Genomic DNA, 19,086 nt, shown 5'->3' with positions numbered 1-19,086 from the left:
TTTCAGGTACCTAACTTTAGGTAATAAAACTGAAAGTTTTGTCCAAATAAAAACATAAATTTTATTAAAAAATATTATTATTGGAACAATGCATATCCAAATACCAAAGGTACAGGCTTCTTACTGCTTACTGTCTAAATCAGGATGTAGAAGCTGAGCAGATGACTACAACAGGCATGAAGCCATACATGTACTACCATCAAAATGGTATCATAGGTAAGCATCCATGGTTTTATATAATTTGTTTATTTTATATTCAAACAGGAACCATCACGTTCCACTTTCACCATGTTCCATGTACATTTTTGTGTTCTTTCTAATTAAGGAATGATAGAGAAGTTTCATTGCATTTGTGTTGGTATGACTCCTCACTTTTAGCCAATTGGCTGAAGAACATAGTGGCCCCAACAGTCACATGCCGGACATTACACCAAATTACACACTTTCCAGACCACCATACAGCACAACTCATCAACAGTGACTAAATAGATGGAGCAGAGAAACAAATTCACTGCCTGGATTTAAAGGAGCAAAGTGTGACATAAAACAAATAAAAAGAAAGACAGTTAATTAATTTTTCAATTAAAGTACATATACACACACACATATATATATATATATATATATATATATATATTCACAGTATATACAGATATACACAGATCTTTTAAACTTTATCAATGTACAAACTATAATGTGTGTAATATATAGTGCTAAATTATTTTATAATTACTTGTTCATGTCAATCACTCTTTCATTTTAATGGGTTTCAGGAACATGACTTGTCTCATATGACACCGGCACTTCACATTCTCATGGTAGTGCTGTCAAACTAGAAGTAGGCAATCATTGCCACATCTAAACTGGCTAAAAATATAAGTGCATGCCTTTAAATTAAATTAGAAATAGTAGAAAGTATGGATTATGTAACTTCATACTATACACATATACTGTATATACATTCGAATGCTAGAAGCCTTACTGCGCCTTTATATAAAATATCTGTACAATTACAAAATATGGTTCTAAATTTAGTTTGCAAGTGTCATGATGGTAATGTGTATTAACATTAGCCTCTCGACCTTTTTGCGATTCTAACCACCTACCAGTCATGCAAGAATATCAAAGGAAGATGACACAGAAACCTTTTTGTACCAAGGTCTATGGCTAAAGTACTGAATTGCCCTACGCTACTCTTCTGTCTAGGACACATCAAAACCACATTTGTTTCCCCAAATCATTCACATACCTCTACACTAAATACTTATTTCTTAATTTCAGATCCAACATAATATATTGGAGCAAGAGAGAAAAGGATGAATGGTTAGTATTCTGTTGGTAGGCCACTCTTGGCAGTCATCATAGTCACTCTTTAAATGCTTGGGTTATAGAAATCTCTATGTAATACTGATTTCCAAATGGGGGGATTCAGAAAATATATGTATTATCTACAATAAATAGCCAGCAGAATTTTGTATGAAATGTTTTTACCTCGTAGCCTGTAGTATGCTAGATGACTTGCGAGTATTTGCTTTAATGACTCCTGTGGACAAACTTTAACCCCTGTTGGGAATACAGATGATCTCTTCGTCCGATGTCTTTTCAAATCCAACAGTCTTCTTAGAGATGAAGCTTTAGACATATTCACAAATATGTCTGGTGGTGAAACACTTCTTGTAAGGAATTCAGCAGGTCCAGATGTAGAAATTATTTCTGTAAATTGGAATAGTAAGATCGAAATGAATTCTATGCAATCAAGCTTAGGACTTGCGAAAGACTACTGAATAAGTTAATTATTATATTTGTAACTTTTACATTTAAGCAGGGTTTAAACCAACAACAAGAAGCAGTCAATCAGTTGCTTACAGTTTTACAGAAATTAGCCTCATTATCCGGCAAGGACCAAAACAGCAGAGTGTTGAGCATGCCAGCATACACACCCTGACTGGCCATATGGCCATTTGTGACCTACAATCACCCAGCTGGATATGCCCCGCCACATGTTACGTGAGCATAGAAACATAGCAGATATCTAGCTGTCGGCTGCAGATATCTAGCTGTCAGCCGCACCTATGTCATCAGGTGCCAGGTAGCATAGGAGTAAATGTCAGAGTGATTTGACTACCAAAGAGTGACTGTCCCTCGTAAAGATGGATACATGTTAAAAGAATATTATGTACTAGTTCAGATACATACTACTACTACTACTACTACTTATAATATAGCCATTTCTATCCACACACAGCAGTATCTTATTTCAGTGCTGTGTCAGTGTTTTATAATTTTCCTATATACTGTAACTGTGCCATTTAGCTATATTATTTCTTGTATGTTATGCATGATTTTGTGATATCATCTGTAGGTGTATTTAATAAGATGCAGGATGGAATGTGAGAAATAATGTTGTGGTATGTTTTAAAACATTTCTGCTAATAGTGATGATCTCATATGTTTCGTATCTACAGCACGAATAGAGGTTCTATAAAATGTGAAACTGTAAATGTTGGATATTATGTAATATGTACGTTATTATGTACCACAGAGCATGAGTGCCATATGCAAAGCAAAGTATATAGCATTTCCCTTCACTGTGAATATCCAAAAACGCACCCAGCTATGGTGACCATTACCCTTTCGAGTTGTGCTATATGGGTAAATCAGTATCAATGGATGCCCTTTTGTATCTCTTGGTGCCTCTGCTGTAAACACAGAGCTAGGACATTGTATTTACTTGTATTTGGATGTTTCTGTTGATCCCGATGGGTAATTGCAATTACTGTTCCTATTATGTGATATTTTTATTTGAAACAGCAGTACAATTGTTGAGAATGAATTTGCCAACATTTCAACTTTCAGAATTGCTATGCGATACTTCACAGTTAAATATATGCTTTAAGTTAAACAATGGGATAACTTAAAAAACAGTTCAAAATCTCTGCAGGAGATCTCTTAGATTGCTTAGCTAGGGATTTAACCAAGATTGCATTAATACACTAGATGCAAAGTTGTGATCATTCGTTGTCAAGACTTTTTAATATAATGTACACGGCTAAGAAGCAAAATACTGTAGTAATACTAATATTTCGGAATATAGATGAAACATGTTGTTTTGAGAAAAAAAGAACTCAATAATCGTTAAGGCTTCAAATTTGTGAAAAATAAAACATGCGGCACCTATAACACATAAAAGGGAAAGACTAAATTACTGGAAGAACAAGGAGAAAAAAGATCAAGCAAGGACACAGTGTTGCCTTGAGCAACTTGTAAGGAAGTGCATAACACTACTAGCTGTTCTCAGTATATTGCTGGCTTAGAAAAGGAAGAAGCCAAATGGAATGCAATTATACATGCCATGGTAAGTGAGAAATTAAATTATGACTAGAATTCCTACAGTTACCTATTTCAATGCAATTATAATGTGATAACAGTCTTATGAAGACAATTTTAATGGAAAATATTATGCGCTACATTTCACTGGTCTCTAGATACATATAAATGGGATACACTGTATAAATAGCGGCATATTGAGACAGACAAAATGCCAGATATTGAAAATATGCAGTAAGTTTATTCATACAAATCAAAAAGTAAATGAAAAAAAAATAAAAGTAGCTTGCCCACATCTCTATAGATCTAAGTGATTTGGATTAAAGACAATTGGGTTTTTTAAACCGAGCAGTCGCGGGGAAAAGTCTTATCACCTTAGGAACCAATGTAATGTCCCTATTACTACCATTCCATTTGTTGCTATGGCGATAAGAATGTTATAATTCCCTTATATTTGCTCTTTATGAATAATCCCGATGTGCTATTGCTGTAGCATTTTTTTTTCTTTGACACAAAACAAAATGTTTCCGTCTGAACAATAACCTGCTGATTATTATTAGGGTGAATTATTAAACCCCCAAGAAGCCTTTGTGTCGTTCAATGCATACATAATTTAAGACATGATTAAACATAAACATTTATGGATGCGGAATGTGGCGCTTCATCACCGATGTTGGCATGGTGGCCACTTTTATGGATGCAGATTTAGCAAATGGTTTTCATATAAACAGCCAATTCAGTATATGCTTGGCTAAAGCGAGATAAATATTTGGCCAAAATGCTTTTTGCATTTTCTTCACTTGGACATGGAGTTGTTGCATAACAACCAATCTAAACCATAATAACCAAAGATTGTCTTTAAAGTCAACTATTTGTTTAATTACGGATTAATCAGTCCTTGATTTTGCCTTAGATTCAGCATAGCTTTATCTCATGCATGTTTAAATTCCCTTTCTGTATAAGACTCATCCCCTTCTGATGGGAGGCTGTTCCATTGATCTACCACTGGCACATCATCATAGGAGTCATACTTAACTTACACTATCTATAATCGTAGCGGGGAACTTGTGTGCTCCGGCTACCTGGATGCGGCCAGGACTGACCACTGACGTCAGTGGGCATTCCCGCCGAGGTCCGTGGGTGTCCCCGCTGACATGGCAGCAAATACCCCCATTCAAAGGGGAAATCGGAGTGGAGTGTGGTGTCAGTACCCCACTCCCATGACCCCCGAGAACCAGAGAGGCGGTGCTTCTCCCCGCATTCTCTGGGCCAAAGAGTTCCCAGGTATGTCTATAATGTCAGAGGTTGCCTACACCAGTATCGCAATGCATCTTTGGAAATTTGAACATATTTTGTTTATTTCCTGTTACCCCAGTTGCATGCATGTCCTCTGATTATAGCCTCCCAAAGCTAGGAAAAAATCTATTTTTTGCAATGATTTCGCTATTTATTATTATTTATTAAAGCTGACTTTATCATGTGATAAGCTTCTATGATGCTTGATATTAATGAAATTGAATGATGCACTGTAAAAAAACACATTTCCATTTCTTGATATGTGGACAGATTCTGTTACGTCAATATAAGTACAATGAAAATGTTTGACTATTTTTGTTTTAATTATATGGAACATATATGAACATGGCAGAGAAAAGAAAGAAAATTGCAGCAGAATGTAAAACGTGTAAAATGAAAAGAATGAATTGCGATGTGAGTGTGAATGTATTAGGTAAATGATGGTGATTGAATACCAATTCCCCACTGACTGCAAGGGAAAAAATAGATGATTGATAACATAAAACATTTTATCAGCTAATGAATCTGGTCCAATCTTTCTCGTGACTGGACTATTTCCTTAGTTGCCATGGTGGTAAGACCACTTAGGACCACTGTTACTTTTTATATATAACCCCCAACTGAGTGAGATTCATATATTATGGTTGCTATCCTAAGGAATGGCTACTGACTAAATAAGTGAGATGAACACTCTGGTGTATAAAGTGTATAAAGTGGCCTTATCGTCATAGCAACCAATGAATTGTTGCTGCTGATTTGCGCATTCCACTTGTTGCTATAGTGATAAGAGAACTTTTCAAACTACTCAATGATGTGTTTTTATACATACTTTCCCTATGTCTGCAAACCAGTGTCAGCTAACTTGTTTTTTTTTTCCTGGATGATGATGGTGTTGCTGTTATACTTGAGAACAAGGACATGAAACATGGGTCTGTTTCTATTCATAGCCATTTCTAGGAACTATATAGGGCAGGCTACAGGTGTCTTCCCAAGGGGTGAGGATTTGCCTGCAGGGGTCAGGGCCAGTGGGCCATGTAGGCAGGACTATCTGAGTGGGGTCTGGCTAGCCCAAGTCTGTCTTGAGCAGGTAGATATGACTTATGCTTTATTTATTTTAGTAATCACATAACAACGGAAGAGATAAACTGATTATATGTAAGTACTGTATGTTGACTGCCTTTATTTCTGTATACATCATCATATTGAAGCTGTAGCTAAATGCAGTTATAGCGTGACCCCCATTTTGCCATTCAATGATGCTAATTCTATTTTTTTACCGTCAACAGTTTAGCAAGCAGCCTGCATTACCCCATCGACGCTGCATCTCCATTACCCTGAGGTTTCCGAGACTCAGCATGTATTTTTGTGAAAGCTAAATTCTGTATCTCGTTGTTAAACTCCCTCCCTGGTTGTTACTTGTTTGTATTCTTTATTTTCCTAGACGTTGCTTACGCTTTCGATACACCTGCTGTCTAAGGGATTCTGATATCCAGATTATTAAATTATAGGACAAGCATTCTCTTTTCACATTTTTGTTTGTAAAACGAAATATCAGTCTTTGTGGATACAAGTATTGTTTGTCACAATGTTCATGAGACACTCTGTCAACTTCTTCTACATTTGCAGCCTTTAACGTTTCCATCCTGCTGACAACACAAAATTGATGTAGTAATTTACTTTTTTTTTTCTGTGATCTCTTCTTGCAATGATTTGAACACTCACTCAGTTCAGACCTTATTATATGCTAACGAATAAATCCATGCATGAAAATCATAGATTGTTATTGATAATTTAAACCCACTTTACAGATCGTTCAACAACTATGGCTTACTAGAATTTCAATTTCAGTAAATTCCAATAAAACTTCTAAGAACTCATACTCAAGGCTTTCTTTTGATCTGCTTCTGTGATGTTTGGCTATCTTCTGCTAAGGACTGGAGCACACTGCATCTAGATGGCTTTGAACTGTTCATTGATTACTACTTGTTAAATGTAAAACTGGCTTTGGGAAAAAATCTTCCAAACACTTCTGTTCCATGTCTTTTTTTTTTTTTTTTACATGTATTTTATCTTTGGCAAAGGTAACTACATCTTATTTGTTTATGGCTGGTAGATATACAAAGGGATTAAATTCAAAGGATAATTTAGACTTACAAAAAAATGTCTATTATTGATTTCATAAACACCCTTCTTAGGGCAACAATCAGTAATATATGCCATTTACCCTTGATATATTTTCATACACCCTCTATGTATTTCTCTCTCTCTCTCCCTCTTTCTCTCTCTCTCTCTCTCTTTCTCTCTCTCCCCCCCCCTCTCTCTCTATATATTTAAAGCAACAAAATCTACTAATGTATTAACTGTGAACAAGAACAGGGTCATGTTTATTTTCTTTATTTGAAACATACCTATAAAATGAGATTATAAGCAGTATTTTATTGCTGGATCACCTTTGCGGTATAAAAAAAATGGGAAAGCCATGTTAATTTAACTGGATTCCTATGCTGCTTACCCAGAACAAATAGACTGTAGAATAAACCTGAAAAAAACCTGATATATGGAAATTACTTGAAGTAGAGATGATATAATAAAGAAACATTGAAACAAAAGCTTTAATCATGTATAACGATGCCTTTGTTCATATCAATGCCCAATAATAATAGGAAGTGTAAATACATCAATTGCTATTAAAAGATAAATATTATATTGAAATCGAAAAAAATAATAAAAGGTATTTAAGAAAGTTATACGCTTGTAATGTTTATAATTATTTGGTCTACTATCTGTATATGGGGGTGCAAGTTTGCGGTACTTGATTAAATATTCTATGGATCGTGGCCAACTAAACGGTAGCCCCCCAAGCCCCTGTCAAGCTACATCTCGAGAGACAATAGGCTTCTGTACTGTATATGTTTAGCTAAATTCAACACGTTAAATGATGTATGATATATTTGCATTGACCTTTGCAACATACTGTATTAGCAGCTTTTTCGAGCTGTAAAATTGGCTTTACCCTGTTTTAGGGATTTAACATAATCTGACATGCTTTTGGGAAGTGTATTAAATCTTCTTAACATTGGAAGCTCAGCTACATCAGCTAAATCTGCAAAACCCTGTAAACTCTATACACACTTGCATAATTTAGCCCCATTGGGAAACGTCTCCCATTCCTACCATTGTAACAGCTATGGAGTAGCTGCAGGTCTTCTCACCATCCATTCAAATAAGTATAAATATAGTCATTTGATTGGGGAGGGACTGATGTTGGTCATTGCACCCCTTAGCCTAGCTACTTTTTCATTAGGGTTTTACTTAAGTCTATACCCCTGCATGCCGGTTGGATCATATATTTCCATTTAAATGAGAAATTGGAACAATTTATATGTATGTGTACAGGTCCATCATAACATAACATAGAACATCTACCATACATTAAGGGTATATATAGTCATTCTGGTGCCAAGTAGCTATAGTCATTCTGGTGCCAAGTTCCTTAAACTGAGCCTTATAAACTTTGCCCCTGATTTACCATATTTTATATTTCAGATATTTCAGGGAAACATAATTTAATTTCAGAAATAATTAATCGGTTAATTCTTTAGTCCTATTAAATTATTGTATTAATTACAAATTGTATTTGTTTCATTGTGTGTATTTATGCCATTCACATCGTTAAAACAAAGTAGAAATGTACTGAATAAAAGGTTAGTCTATAAGTAATAATACATTATTTTCTTTATTCCTTGACAGCCTGTCCAGTTCGCTTAAAGATATATAATGTACTACTTTGCTATACTAAACCCAAGCAGAGGAAACCGTTACGAAACCCAATGTTAAACACAGGTGACAAGGTTAAATTGAAATCACACACTGATGTGCAATATGCGATGATGGCAAACGTACATCCGAAATAACGCTCAGTTTATAAATTGAACAGTGTCAGTTGCTGGTACAGCTTAACCCCAGTGCTCTCTCCACGAGCAGCCAGTATACATTCACTTAACAAGCGAATGGCCTTAGAAAGCTGCATTAGAGAGGCTGCACTTTAACATTGTAAGGTTCCAGCATCTGCTTGTAAAGAAGTGTAAGCCACATCTTGGAGAGTGTCAATTTTTAAGTATTGATGTTCAGCCAATGGGAAAGCATATTTCTGCTGTGCTTTTGCACAATAGTGAAATAAAGCCAGTTATCTGAACAAAATTTGTAACACCAACATCGGCATTTCTATGCTTTTAGAAAAGCCCAGTATTTATTATATTGGAATTAGCCGTGTAACACCTCTGTAGCATAGTGAGGTGTAGACAAGATGAGGTTAGATGAAAATCAGTCACCCAGTGATAACTATACATTAAGAAGGGTCATCCAATGTGAGTTGTGTTCCAGCAAGAAGAACTTACCGAAAAATCTGCAAACATGCTTAATTGTAACTATTCAAACATGTTCATGACCGAAACAGACTTTCGACAGATATAAATAATAACAATTATAGAGTTGTGGGTAAATTGCCATAAAATTTCCATTGGCCTCATTAACTATTAATTATTGATGGCCAACTCAGCCATTCTTGCAGGTGAATCTCAGAGTCATCCTCCATGACACATAGTAACCCACAATATTATGCTTTTTAATGACAAGGACCAATGATTTAGTATGTTCTCTATACAATTATGTACTGCATCTAGCAAAGTATATGGCTAATGCTGCATTGGCTTAGTATTTAAAATTCTGTTCACATGCCATTATCTAGCATATTATCTCTAATCACATGGTACCAATAATGTAACCAAAATGAAATTAACACTTAACTCTTTGACAAAATATTTCCCATATATTCAACCGAGCATCAATAGGTATTGACTTACCTGTACTCTCGTAATATTGAATGGTAATGCAAAAAATAATAAGTATTAATCCGCTCCTACTGTTCATTGTGGTTGTCGATTAAAGCAAAATTAAACAAGAAAAAAATAATATTCCTGTATTATAATTAGGAAGAAATGCAATCTGTCTCAGTCAGTTTGGGAAAACCAAAACAGGTCTGAGTGTCACTTAATGAAACCAAACAATAAGGTGACAGGAGTTTCTGTTCATGAATTGTCGTCTGTGGCCCTTAATTGTTTAGTGCTAATTGCAACAAGTGACAACATTACATACAACGTCTCTATGTAGCATAATCTATTTATGTAGTGCTCAGACATAATCCTCCTTATGGGACAGCTGGAAGGGCTGCCTGCATCTTATTAACCTGCTGGAGTGGCATGTGTTAATCCTACTGAGAAAACACTACTAAAATGGTAAACGTCTAATTGAATTACTACTGCCACTCATATATATATTTTGTGAGCACGCAAAATGATCTTCACTATATATATATATATATATATATATATATATAGTTAATCTATGGGTATAACATGAAACCAAATTAGAATACATGCATGATTGATCAAAATCTGCTTAGAACTAAGTAAGAAAATAATTGTAATTCTTCACACACACGTATAAAAAGCTTTGAGCGACATTGAATCAGGTTTCTGTTCACGTACAGACTAAACAGAGATCTCCATCCCATACATCTTCTATTTAACATTTTTCTTCGCTGTGTGGAGCATTAAAATTGTATTGTGTGCTATCATGTTTTTTCTTGTAATACTGCAAAGTATAGAAACTATTTGCTTGTATTATTAGTCACAAAAGCCTATGAAAAGACTTCAGCGGGGAGCTCACACATTCCAGGCAATCTTTTAAGTCATGAATAATTTAAAATGATTATTCCCCTCACAAGACAAATTCATTCTAAGTATTTCTTTTTTATATTCTCGGTACTTTGCTACGAACTTTGATAAAAAAGATAGGAGATGCTATTAATCACAAACACTCATTATGGTCAACAAGGAACTATCAAGGGACAGTCTCATCCCTAAGTAGTACTGCATTTAATTATAGGTCACATTTAATTAATCTAAAAGAGCATCTTCCTGTCAAAAATAATTTTGTATAGATCCTATTAAAAAATAATTTGCAGGAATAAAAAAAACAAAACGTTATGCTTATACGAAAAGAAATGAACTGTGTGGTAGAAAGCTTATTAAAAAAAAAAACACATGGTTGCTATCTTTTTAGGACTGGATAATATGATGTTTCATTAAATGCACCTTACCAATCACTTTTTATATTTGTTGAGATATAAACAGGGATGGATTTCCTATAAAGTAGTACCTACACTAACACTTATTATTAACTCAGAAGTTGAGTGGTGAGTTGACTAATGGGCAATCAGGCTCCCTGTAGTGCCACTGCTTTATGGGAAATCATTGATCTTCCAATATGGAGGTCTATGTCACGTCAGCACAGCCTCCATAGTTAATTTCTGACTAATGTCAGATATTTTATGCTGGAAAAACGCATTTCATATTTTTACTCATATTGTACCTCACGCAAAACAAAATGAAAGTCAGCGCCATCTTTTTTTCTAAGATGTCCTATAAAGTATGTCCTAATTAAATTTATGGTTCAGCTACTCCATACCAGAGGAATTGCATGTGTGCACATTGTTAGCAAGGAAGAGATAGTTCCTGGTAGACATGTGCAAATGGACCAAAAACAATTCAGAAAAAATGTTTTTGTTCATTTTTCGCTCATTCATTTCCAGGCAACAAATTTCCTTCCCTGCCCGGTCCAGCCAAAAATTCGGGGGCATGTTTAAATCAGGAACGAAATTCGTTACCTGGTGCCCACATTCACACTCTCTCTCTCTCTCTCAGATTCTCATTCACTCTTTCACGCTCTCTTAATGTTTCCCTACCTTGCCTGCTGACGTCTTTCACTTCTGTCGACCACTTCTACGTCCTCATCTTCTTCATCTTCTCCCTTCTCTTCTATCTTCAAGCTTCAGTTTGCTATCTTATATTTAGATCCGCATCTCCGTAGATATAACCTGGCAGGAACTTCTACCAAAATAGCGATGTTTGCAGTGATCAGCACAAGCATTTTGGCAGAAGTTTACGGCGGGTTAAGTCCGGGAAGATGTGGGTAAAGATAGAAGATAGCAGATCGAAGGAAAATAATGCCACAGAGGTCGGAGCATGTCAGTTCCATTTCTATAAGTCTGCTATTTTAAATCCACATGGTGTATAAATATGCAGCGTGAGAAGAAGTAGATTCCCTTGATGCATTTCGCACCTTAGTGATTAGTAATAAGTTTATGAAAGAGACCATATCACTCTCTGAATTAATAATCATTGATCACTCTCTCATTATTGTTCCACTCAACATTCTAATCTTTAATGTTCTTCATATTTACAATTTTCTCCTGCCTAATTGTAACTCTATAGCAATATACAGTAAAACTATAACTATAACTATAAGAAAATTATTCACACTTAACTTTTTCAACAGGGAATAATTGCACACTGACAACAAGAGCTGGTAAATTTTTATTTTTATATAGAGGCAAATTTTGTCTTCTTTAAAATTTAGAATACATATATCCCTTTTATGGGGAAAATAGTATTTTTTATTGCATATAACGGCTTTATAACCCCAAATAATGGCAAAAATACATACAGTTTAATGCAGTTGTAGGATATTCAGTTGCTGGATTTGGAGAATCTGTAAAAGTTGCACAATTAGAGTTACAGAATTTTGTTTTTAATTGCTTGTTAATAGTGACATTGTAACAGACTAGTATACTAATTAATGCGTCTTGCCTTTTGTCAGTTTGCAATTCTAAATTGAGATTGTTTTGTTGTTGCTGAGTGGGTTGAAAAAGTTGACAAGTTTGGTGACAATTGTAGAAATATCAGATACTGCTAATATGAATAGAGTTAAGTATAATTAATTGATAACACATAAGCCAGTAACTGATACTTGATAACCAATCAATATTATACTGTATGCTATGGCATGCTATATTTTCACATGTTTTGAAGGTCATTTTTCTGCTTTATATCATATAAATACAGTACCTTATAGATTTTTGTCATTGCAATTACGGTAATTTGATTTTTGGATAAATATATTTGTATGATATTTTGTTTTGAATAATATATTTTAATGTGATCTGCAAGAACTTAGCATCAGAGTTAAAATATATAAAAGTTGTGAGTATGGTCCTAAGATAATAAAAAGCTGAGTTTCTCTTAATAAAATAATGTTTTTTCATATTTTGATCATAATTATCCCTACACTAGCACCATGTATCCGTAAAAGGTTTTGCACTAGGATATGGCATCAAAGGACAGTGGCTCAGAAAAGGCAGCTGGTGGTGCTGACCTGGGTTAGGCCTAGGGCAGTGCTGAAGATAAGTAAGTTGCTGGTTAGTGGTTACTTGACTGAAGTTGCATTACCATACATGCTAAAACTTGCAAAACAACTGGCTAATATGCTAATATAGTGCCAAGTCAAGTGATCATTATCTGGTAGGCTAGAGAGTCCTAAAATAAGCCTGAGGAGGTGCAAGTACAAGTATTACCCCATATTCCCTTCTCGGGGGGGGGTGGGGGTTAATAATGGAGGTTATAATGAAATGCTCTATGATAAGTACGGAACCTATCCTGTGCCCCCCTTCTCCCTTCTTCCTATGCCTGATGGGTTGGATTAAGGTAAGCGATTATGTTATTCCCACAGGTTTTCTGTCTTTTGAGTGCAAAGGAGGTGGATAGTTTTTTTTCCCACTTTCTCCCTCCCTGCCTGGGGGACCTACAGGTTGGAGGTATGAAGGGGTCGTTTTAGGATTTATTTTAAACACTGCTTCCCCATCAAACAGAGTCCTTACCTTTTTAAAGGCAAGGTTATATTGTAATACTGTTGTAGTGATGACTGTGATTGTTGTAGGTTTTGCAGGATGATGAGATGTCACCTTACCTGATGATATGATATCCATAAAATGCTGTTAACCATTACAGGCATTGTTAAATTATTAAAGTACAGCAATTGCCAATCAAGAGTACAGCAGTGTCACTATAGGAGATATTAAATGTACTTACATGACGTGTATAAAGAATATTTTTTTAAATTGTACTTGTTGATATAAGTTTTAGACGTTTTATGCCCCTCATCAAAAGCAACATCAGTTAGATTTCAGATTTAGTATGATACGAACATAAGTTAAGCTATTTTTACCTTTTTTCTTTCATGTACAGTTTCGTAGACAGAAGTTCCAGTCGAAAAGAGGATGCTATTTAGCCTCCCAGCTATCCCCAGGGTCTACACCTAAGGCCAACATAGTGAAAATCAACAGCATACAGCCATAGTATCAATAACATCTGCAGATTTGCAAGCCATAAAAGCTTCAAATAGGGCCAAGTCCCTAGAACGATTATCTGAATTTCAGCTCATAGGGCAACTGATGCCTTGCATGGTGACCACGTTGATTAGTATTAGGGACAATTCATAGTACATAAGAGACCATAATGTATAATAAGATATATCACAACTTAGAGGTCGGTCTCTAGCAACAATTCAGCATTTGCTAGTCTCTGCTGGAAGTAGCATGGCACCTACCTACCAACCAAATAGCAGCAGAACACTTAAAGTATTAGCTCCCAAACAAAGAGGTTGTATGGTTCTGAATGACCGTCTTCATCATTAGTTCAGCAATGTTGCTTGCATTTGAGCGCTTATTCCTTCCAATGACCTAGATCAGGAGCTTTGGCACCCCCACAGAGTCATAGCCCCATACAATTCTTTTCACTGGCCATTAACCCATCTCTTTTATCTAATGTCCCCTTGTACTGTCTATCCAGGCATTGCATAACATGTGCTCTCCCATTTTGAAAAACTTTAAAACAGTTTTTCAAGTTAATACATTGAAAAGAATATGTTTTAATCCATTGTTAAAAGTGTATACCACATTTCTTTTTGTAGTATATATTAGGTTTTATTTGTTTTGTTAATTGTTAATTATTTTTGTTATATTTGTAAAATAATATAATGTTTATGTTTGTGTCAGTTCTTCGTGTACACATATGTAGGTAATATGGACAGGAAAATAAGGAAATAATAATGGATAAGGAAATATTTTCAATATTATAACTTCATAGCACATGCATTTACTGTATGTTGTTGCAGCTACTTTACCCCTTAAAGACAGAGCTGTTTGTTTTGGGGGGGGGGTGTACCCTTTGTGACTATGCATTTTTGCTTTCATTTAGTGTACCCATATAGTCAGAACACTTTTTCGGACTATAATTTTTTTTTTACTCATCTACAAAACCTAATGAAAAAACAGCTAATATTTGTCCTGAGTTAAAAAATACCACGATTTATGTTTTTTTGCAAGTTATAGGGCAATAAGTAGCAATAAGTAGCATATTGCTATTTCAAAACCATTTTTTTCAAATACGGTCATACTGCATCCATGTCCTATTTGAGACAACTTCGACCAATTCAATTTGCATAATCAGACTAGATATTTTTAAAAACTAGACACACAATGGTATTTCAAATGCTAGTATTTCAACTCTTGCAATGCACTAATTCTACCACCAGCCTTTTTACCCCATCAAGCCATATATTTTTAAAAACAAATAAATGCTGGCATTTTAACTTTTTCCATGCACTAATGCACTAACTAGTCTTTGTTAATGTTTGAAAATAGTATGTTTTGTCTGTTTTTCTTTGCACACATTGTGATTCAGGTATTAATTTACAGCTCCTGGTATTTGTCACTGCCAAACAACATCTTAATAACTATTCAGCAACATCTCGATTGTTGATCGCTTTCTACACTCATTTAACCCCATGACATGCCATGCACGTCAATTAAGTCATTAAGTGGATGCATTTCCATGAGGTCCCTGGTGCGTCAGTTGTTGATAAGGGGTTAAGCTATGTCCGATAGCTATGGAAAAGTATTCCAAACAGGGATATTTTAACATAGAATGTTCCCATTTAGCATTTATTGTTCATTAGTATTTCATGTGCATATAACCAATATAGGTCAACGCACCTGCTCCTAAGAAGATGAGTTCATTTTGTAGAGATAAAGGAGAATTTAAGCTTGAAAATCAAGTCAATAGCCACCTTGATTTCTTGTTAATAGATGAGTAGCTATACTCCATTGTAACTTAATTCGCATTGGCAGTCAAATAGAGTGTGAACAGATGAATTGTTTTATTCTAGGCAGCTCAATTGAGTTAGTCAGAGCAAATCAAGTGAATTCAAATGAAAGCACCATGGAGAGTGAGAAATCATGAAGGGCATATTTACAGCCCAAATGTTTACACAGCATCCAAGTGCAACCCAGAAACATTAACATTATCATTGATGTTGCCTAGCTGTGTAGCGAAGATTGTTTTAAAATATAGTAGGTTTGTTGAAGTTTTGTTGAGTGCTATGATGCTAAGTCTGTCAATCTCTTCAAAGGCTAACTGTATAGAATTCAACTTCACCTACAAAACTGTTCATAGCGATACCCCTACGAACATCTCGTCACATATCTTAAAATATTATACGTATACTTATACGTAGAAACTATTTCATAGGTTCAAACATGCACTGCCTCTATCCTTACTACCTTATGCCCTCCATCAACAGTACTCCTTTGTAATCACCCTATCCTGGTTATTCTAGCAGTGGTTATGTTCTAGAAGACACATAGTTGCCTATTTTAACATATGCTCTGGATGGACAGGTGTTAAGATTATGCAACAAACTGCATTTAACAACCGCATTGTACATTAAATGATATGTAATTAATCACGGTTTTCCCCTAGTTTTCCCAGATAATAGAATTAATCGACGGCTTTCATTTTTATTTACCTGCCAAACAGGAAGCTAACATTCACCTGAACAACATCAAAGTTTTTTAAAAAAAATACTTGTATTATTTTACTTTGAAAGACTCTGAAATGAACACGTTATAGTACTCTTTTATCTTTCCCATAGTTATATGGAATATGGAGTTAAATTCCTTAAGGAGATTTACTGAATTTAATTTGGCTCTGTCACTAATTTTACATTTATTTCAACTTGTGAATGAATTCATGTGAAACATTAATAAAGCAATACATTTTAATGATAAGCTGTCAATGTGAAAAATGTACACTTTCATATTACGGTTACCTACTTTTCTGACAAAAGAGTAAGGATCATTCATTTTCATGCTTGGGATATAGATAATGTTAGAATGAAGAGAAAATGTTATCAAACAAAACTACCCAAAAAAAAGTTTGGAAAGCTAAGCAGCGTCCATGTGTTATACAATTATACTGCATACATGTAGCATTATTATCTAGAGCTGGGTCTAGGGCCAACCCAACTATACATGGACCTGGAGGGCTGATTGACCACTGATCTGACATGGGGCACAGGCTCCAATGCTTTTTCTATGTTAACCAGAGATATAGTTTGTCTAGATTGGATCTGTACAGTCTGTATCAAAAGTAAATCTGCTTTAAATATTCTAACAGTAATTACTGCTACTACAGTAATGCCGTACAGTGTAGTAACCATATTGTCTGGATTTCATGACCTTTTTCAGTTATTTTTCACTTAAAGTGTGAAATGCATGGAACTGCAGATGGAACTACACAAAAGAAAAATACAAAAACTAATATTTGGCTAGAAAATAAATTAAGTTAAAAAGAATGATTCTTTCCCCCCAATGACAAACGTAAAAACACAAAAACATATATTTGACACAAAATCAGTAAAAGAGTAAAAGCAAATCTCCCGTCCACATAATTAATTACCACAAGGCACTAAATCAATAACGTAAATCCCAACTCAATTTTGAGAGTCCCATATCAATCGCATGAGACAAAATCGATCTCGCAACCAAATTTCACACAAAATGTATTTTGTTAACAAATGTCTTGACTAAACATAATTTATTTATGGTACATTATAAAACCATTAACCGTTATGGCCCATTGTATTAATCACAAGAAGAACTAATTGCTGCTATGCAGTATCTATGAACGTCTCTAAAGCAAGTCTTGATCATAACTGCATGCACTTCTCTGCTTTGTTCCAATGTGAGTTATCGCAAGATATCTGAAAGCCACAAGTATAATTTTATTTAATCTTGTTCTGATCTTACAGTATACAGTATAACAGTAGGTTTGGTTTGAAATGGAAATAGCTGCATGGATTATTTACTTATTGTAGTTAAAAAAAATTAGACTTTCCTGGGCAGGAATAATAATAAAAAAAAAGACATATGTGCCTCAGTCTCTGTATTGTACAGGTGAGGCTGCTACATCATCAACCAAGATGATCAACGTTTTTAAACATTTTAAATAGGTTTGTGCACAAACCAGCATATATAACACTGAATTTATACTATGCAGCACATCATACTTCCCATTTCCATTATACAATAATAATGTTTCTACTGTTCATATTTATAATACTGTTAGTACTGTTAAATGGGCTGGCAGATCCATTCCCAATCCATCTATCTATCTATCTATCTATCTATCTATCTATCTATCTATCTATCTATCTATCTATCTATCTATCTATCTGTCAATCCATCTATCTATCTATCTATCTATCTATCTATCTATCTATCTATCTATCAATCTATCTATCTATCTATCTATCTATCTATCTATCTATCTATCTATCTGTCTATCAATCTATCTATCTATCTATCTATCTATCTATCTATCTATCTATCTATCTATCTATCTATCTATCTATCGCCATAACGCATCAAACATTATTTTGAAAATATAATAGTTTTAAAATAATTTCTATTCTTTACACTAAAAAAATAATATTGAAACACATTTTAAAAGAACAACATGTACATCAGACTATGGCTGGCTGCCCCTTCCCTTGAACCTGTGAAACCTTAAAAGACCTGTCTGGTTTTTATTTCCTATAAACTCCACCAAGGAACTACCTAAGGAGGCATTTTTATGAACATGCCAGAATGTTATCTCTGCCAATGCTCCATATCATTCTTACTATGCCCACCCATGGTGCACCATATCTTGCCTATTTCCTACCCCTTGGACAGGGCTAGTACATTACCCCTGCCCCAAAAAATGATGCACATGCTCATGAGAGTACCTAAATATGCTTCCTGCTCACACTTCCCAGTTTATGTATAGGCAGACAGGGAAAATATTAACACAGAAAACCCAACTTCAGGAACAGTAGAATGCACTAATTTGCATGCAGTGAAATGCATTGGTGCTCATACAAAAATAATCCCAGCATGTCTTTAAAAATCATTTTGGAAACTGGACCATCCATGTGCCTATGTTTTATGGTATTGATCATTAGAACATATATGATCTTTACAATGCATCCAAAGTTGCAGAATTACAAATAAACACAATTTAAGAAAGATAACAAACTTACATTCTTTAAATGAATTTATTATTCTTCACACATCTTTGCCACCAGTAATTTTAATTAGTGTAGCCATGATTTAATTCCCAAAGAATATTTATACCTTTCTGTTTATGAAAACCACATTTGTATCGATATTATTAATCTCATCTT

The 19,086-nt window shown here is 34.8% G+C and overlaps 1 protein-coding gene across 1 annotated transcript in view; it reads right to left on the bottom strand.

Moving 5' to 3' along the window:
* IMPG1 (interphotoreceptor matrix proteoglycan 1) overlaps positions 1 to 1,711 on the bottom strand; it is an 85,540-nt gene extending 83,829 nt beyond the window's left edge. Inside the window, exon 1 of the mRNA XM_053461090.1 lies at positions 1,492 to 1,711. Coding sequence (XP_053317065.1) covers positions 1,492 to 1,642 — 151 coding nt within the window. The 5' untranslated portion in view covers positions 1,643 to 1,711. The remainder of the gene's footprint in view (positions 1 to 1,491) is intronic.
* Between the last annotated feature and the right edge of the window lie 17,375 nt (positions 1,712 to 19,086).

Source organism: Spea bombifrons, chromosome 3 (genome assembly GCF_027358695.1).
Source record: "Spea bombifrons isolate aSpeBom1 chromosome 3, aSpeBom1.2.pri, whole genome shotgun sequence".
Classification (NCBI taxonomy): Eukaryota; Metazoa; Chordata; class Amphibia; order Anura; family Pelobatidae; genus Spea; species Spea bombifrons.
The sequence above is the reverse complement of the archived record's forward strand: the minus strand, read 5'-3'. Positions and strand labels throughout refer to the sequence as shown.